This window comes from Asparagus officinalis, chromosome 7 (assembly GCF_001876935.1).
Source record: "Asparagus officinalis chromosome 7, Aspof.V1, whole genome shotgun sequence".
NCBI lineage: Eukaryota > Viridiplantae > Streptophyta > Magnoliopsida > Asparagales > Asparagaceae > Asparagus > Asparagus officinalis.
Genome location: NC_033800.1, coordinates 148,224,362 through 148,229,029, shown reverse-complemented (window position 1 = coordinate 148,229,029; position 4,668 = coordinate 148,224,362). Strand labels below are relative to the sequence as shown.

At 37.9% G+C, this 4,668-nt stretch overlaps 1 protein-coding gene across 1 annotated transcript; it reads left to right on the top strand.

The window, feature by feature from the left end:
* LOC109850930 lies at positions 460-1,779 on the top strand. Its single transcript, XM_020421014.1, has one exon. The coding sequence runs from the start codon at positions 1,026-1,028 to the stop codon at positions 1,476-1,478; it is 453 nt and encodes a 150-aa protein (XP_020276603.1). The 5' UTR covers positions 460-1,025; the 3' UTR covers positions 1,479-1,779.

The window sequence follows — 4,668 nt, the reverse complement described above, 5'->3', positions numbered from 1 at the left end:
TAGGAATAAATCCGGATCTCCTCTAATTAGACGGTAATTAAAAATAAAAAAATCCAACTAGCCCGATCGTTATTGCTGTATGATTTCCAAGTCACAACAGTGGTTTTTGTGGTAGTGATGTTAACACAATAATAGTTTTTAAACGATAAAACATCCTATCTCTTGAAATATGAATTAATTAATGGTACAGATTTGAATAATTGGACAGGAAAAGATCTCTACCCCCAACGGAATTCACATGTAAAATCCCAAATTCATACTAAAAAAAAAAAAAAAAAACCAAAAAACATCCTATCTCTTGAAATATGAATTAATTAATGGTACAGATTTGAATAATTGGACAGGAAAAGATCTCTACCCCCAACGGAATTCACATGTAAAATCCCAATTCAAACAAAAAAAAAAAAAAAAAAACGCAATAAGACAAGTTCACCCGAGCCAACACTCCAAAGGAGCCTATTAAAAACAGGGATAATGCATCTCATGATTCTCATCTCACAAAGAAACAAATTGGTGGGTTCTGTTCATAATGCCAACCAATCTCTCGTAACCAAGCACAGAAGAGAACAAAACCCAAGGAGGGAGAGAGACACAGAGAGAGAGAGGGGAGGGGGTGGGAAAAAAAAAGCTCACACATCTCAATGTCCTCTTCTGCTCTTCACCTGAAAGCTATTTATAAAGCAAGAACCTTGTGCTTCTGAAATAATAAGTTACATCCTCTCTCTCTCTCTCTCTCTCTCTCTCTCTCTCATATTCAAGTTTCTCACCGCTGACAATTTATTTTTAGCTCTAGAAGATAAGGTTCGAAGCAGAGAGTCTGTATCTTGTCCAATTCATGGAATTTGAAGCTTTGCTCTGCTTTGATGTTTCCCTTCTCTTTTGATTCTCTCTAGCTTCCAAACTCTGATTTCGTCTCTCTTCGGACGCTTCAGAGCGAAACCCACCTCATTTCCACGCGTTAGAGAACTTACCCATCTCAGGGAATTAAGCACACAAAACCTCGTCAACAGGAACCCAGTCTCAGTATGGCTGACGGGGATTTTGAGGAAGAGGAGGTCTGGTCTTTCGTCAAGGAGAGGAAGCACGAGGGAGGGAGAGGCCGCTCTTTCTTGGTCTCATCATCACCGTCCCCTTCTTGTTCGTTTAAAAGGATCCCTTCTTCTTCGAGGCTGATACCGAGGGCCAATGGCAATGCGGAGGAAAACGGCACTCGGGAACAGAGGCAGTCTGCTCCTGTCGACATCCCTGATTGGCCCAAGATCTACAGGTACGCCACAGTCACCGAAGAAGATGATGGTAATGGTAATGATGATGATGATGATGATCGACTCCCTCCGCATGAATGGATTGCTAAGAAGCTAGCAAGGAGCCGGATCACTTCATTCTCTGTGTGTGAAGGAGCAGGGAGGACCCTCAAGGGGAGAGATCAAAGAAAGGTGAGGAATGCTGTTCTCACAGGAACAGGGTTCTTAGAGTAAGCAGAGGTTCTCTTAGGGGGGAGGGAGTATGTGAAGAAAAAAAAAATCCTCATGGAGTTTATGAAGCCAGTGCTGTTGCTGGAAGTTTTTGTACGTTCCCCTGTGCAACTTCTCCATCCTGACAGCGCTGAGATTTTGCTTAGTTAAGATTACTTGCACATGATTGCTATGTTCAGAGAATTATGTTTTCTGGAAAAGGGTTGAGATCTTTTTGTTGTGAAATTAACATTAGTTCTTTGAGAATTATGTATGAATTTGTGCTCTATTTCTGGTAGACCTATATAATTAGTTGGTTATATTAATCATATCTGGTAGGTTAGTGGATCACAGAGGGCATGTTCACCTCAATGGCCTCATATTATAATGCATGCAAGCAAGCTACTAGCATGAGAAGGTGGAGCCCCTTGTTTTTTCTTTGGTTTTTAATTCATGTTATCTCCAAGATTATTTTTTCATATGCAGTCCTAAACTTTGAAACTCACAGATTTGTCTTACTTGAACACTAATAATGATCATGTTACATAATGATTGGTTAATTATTTGATTCAATTACTATTTGCATTATGATTTGTTTGGTTTTAGCCCTTCAAAAGTGGTTCTGCCAATAATCAAATGGCAAAATGGGCAGAAAACTAAACCTGACCACAAGAGATTATATATCTAAATGACAAGGATTGTTATATTCCTAAAATATGCTAAATATTCGCAACTAGGATAAAAAAAGAATACACTTATCTATGCAACATAAGAGACCAATAAGTGTTATCTAAGATGTTTAGCATGTAGCCATGAATCTAAGATGAAAGTATTGACAGCAGGAGCTAGCCCACATTTATGCAGATGTAAGAATAGGCATAACAAATTTGTAACTCACATAAGGTTCAACACAGAAAATTCTCTGTTGATTGAAGGACTAGAGATTAATAATCCTGTGTTGGTTGGCATGAGGTTTATCTGCCATAGGCTAATCTATCAGTTTTTAATGCAAGCAAAAGGATTTGGGGTAGTGCTCATACCAAATTCCCCCACATGACATATGGTTGGCTGGCAGTACAAGTTTGGGTCTCAACTTTAGGATTAGCAGTACAAGTCACCACTTTTTTTAGAAAAATAAAAATCATATAGACAGTTATATGTCAAAAATTGGTAAGTAAGTAGAACATGACACTCGTTTCATTATCAATTTTAAATCAGTATAAACAAGTAAAATATCAATACACACAAAATATTGAATCAATGCAAATAATACAATATCAGTGGTAAGTTAAAATAAAGTCAAAATAATGAAATCAGTGCTAAGAATAACGACATTAGTGCTCCACCAATTTATATGTGATTTTTATACCGGCCCCCATATGACTTTGGAATACAATATGTTTTGGATGAGAGAGAGAGAGAGGATAAGCATTAACAATCTAGAAGAAAGTGATGGGTACCAGCAAACAGGTTCCTAAACACTTGTAATTATGAGCCTAAACCTATTTTAAAAATGTTAGGACTCTTTCATAATACATAGAAGGAGACAAGAGGGGAATACATCAATAAGTGAAAAGCTGCAGGTCAATTAATCTTATTCATTGAACAAGTCAAATCCTAACAGAAACAAATCAGCAACCTTTTCCTCAGCAAATGGTCACCTGACAAATTCAGATGTTCTCATAAGAAAAAGCACTCCCTGGACCAGCCATACGATGCAGAGATAATGTTGTAGACCCCAGGCATAGTGTTGTAGTTCAGTGATTATGTACATTTGGATCATCATTAACCAGAAAAATACGTGGCTTATATACATTGTTAAAGTAAGAGTGAGAGAGAGTCTTGTATAAAATTTCCTAGAATTGAATATTGAGTATGTGTGTATATATATATATATACAAGTAAATGAGGGTGATGTTTGTCCTCATAACCAATATGGGACTAAACTCACTACTAACACAATATTATCAACAGTCCCCCTCAAACTCATGTTGGATAAAAAAAAGTGAGTTTGCGTACAAGAAACCAGAATTGATGAACGGGTAATGCCTTTGTGAAGAAATCTGCAAGCTCGTCAACGGATGAAACATGATGAAGTAGAATTATCTTGTCCTTGATAACTTGTTGACAGACAAAATGAGCGTCGATCTCAATATGTTTGGTCCTCTCATGAAATACTAGATTATTAGCAATCTAGATGACACTCTTTTATCACAATAGAGAGGAGTATGAGTCGTAACAGAAATACCGAAATCACTGAGAAGATGACGAAGATGAATAATCTCTTTAGTTATTGTGGATATTACACGATACCCTGCCTCGGTGCTGGAAAGAGCAATAACATCTTGTTTTTTACTTCGCCAGGAAATAAGAGAATCACCAAGAAATATACAATAACTTGTGATAGACTTTTTGATAGTTGGATCACTAGCCCAATCAACATCAGAATATGCATAAAGCTCTAACTTGGATGTAGCAGGAAACAGAAGAGAGTGAGTACTAGTACCCCGGAGATACCGAAGAATCCGTAATAAGACAACATAGTGTGCAGAATGTGGGGCACTAACAAATTGACTGACAATGCCAACAACATGAGAGATATTTGGTCGAGAGATGCACAGATAGACCAACTACCTAATAAGATATCAGTACCGGGTAGGATCAGATAGATGCCTACTATCAGTAGAGCGAAGTTTGACATTCTGTTGAAGCGTAGTATCGACAGTTGTTTCGTCAGTTAGCTCAGCGCAATCTAGAATATCTAAGAGATACTTCTGTTGAGACAGTAGTACACCCCGCGGGCCCTGAGAAATTTCTAGACCTAGAAAATAGCGAAGAGATCCAAGATCCTTAATGTGGAATTGTTGTTGTAATTAAGATTTTGCGAACTGTATACCAGCAGCATTATCACCTGTAATGATCATATCATCTATATAAATGAGTAATAAAACTCTGCCACATAATGTAGTGCGAACAAACAGAGAAGTATCTTGATGACTCTCCATAAAGCCCGCCTTGAGCACGACATCGTGAAAAAACTCAAACCAAGCGCGGGGTGCCTGATTAAGACTATAAACATCACAACGAAGAAGACATACATCTCTCAAAGGAATATTGGACACTAGAGGCAGTTGCATATATATTGTCTCAGATAAAGAGTCATGGAGAAAAGCATTATTAACATCCATCCGGTATAAGAACCAACGATGAGCAG

Bases quoted from the DNA above. Each gene is read 5' to 3' on its own strand.
- LOC109850930 (XM_020421014.1), top strand. From the start codon at position 1,026: ATGGCTGACGGGGATTTTGAGGAAGAGGAGGTCTGGTCTTTCGTCAAG.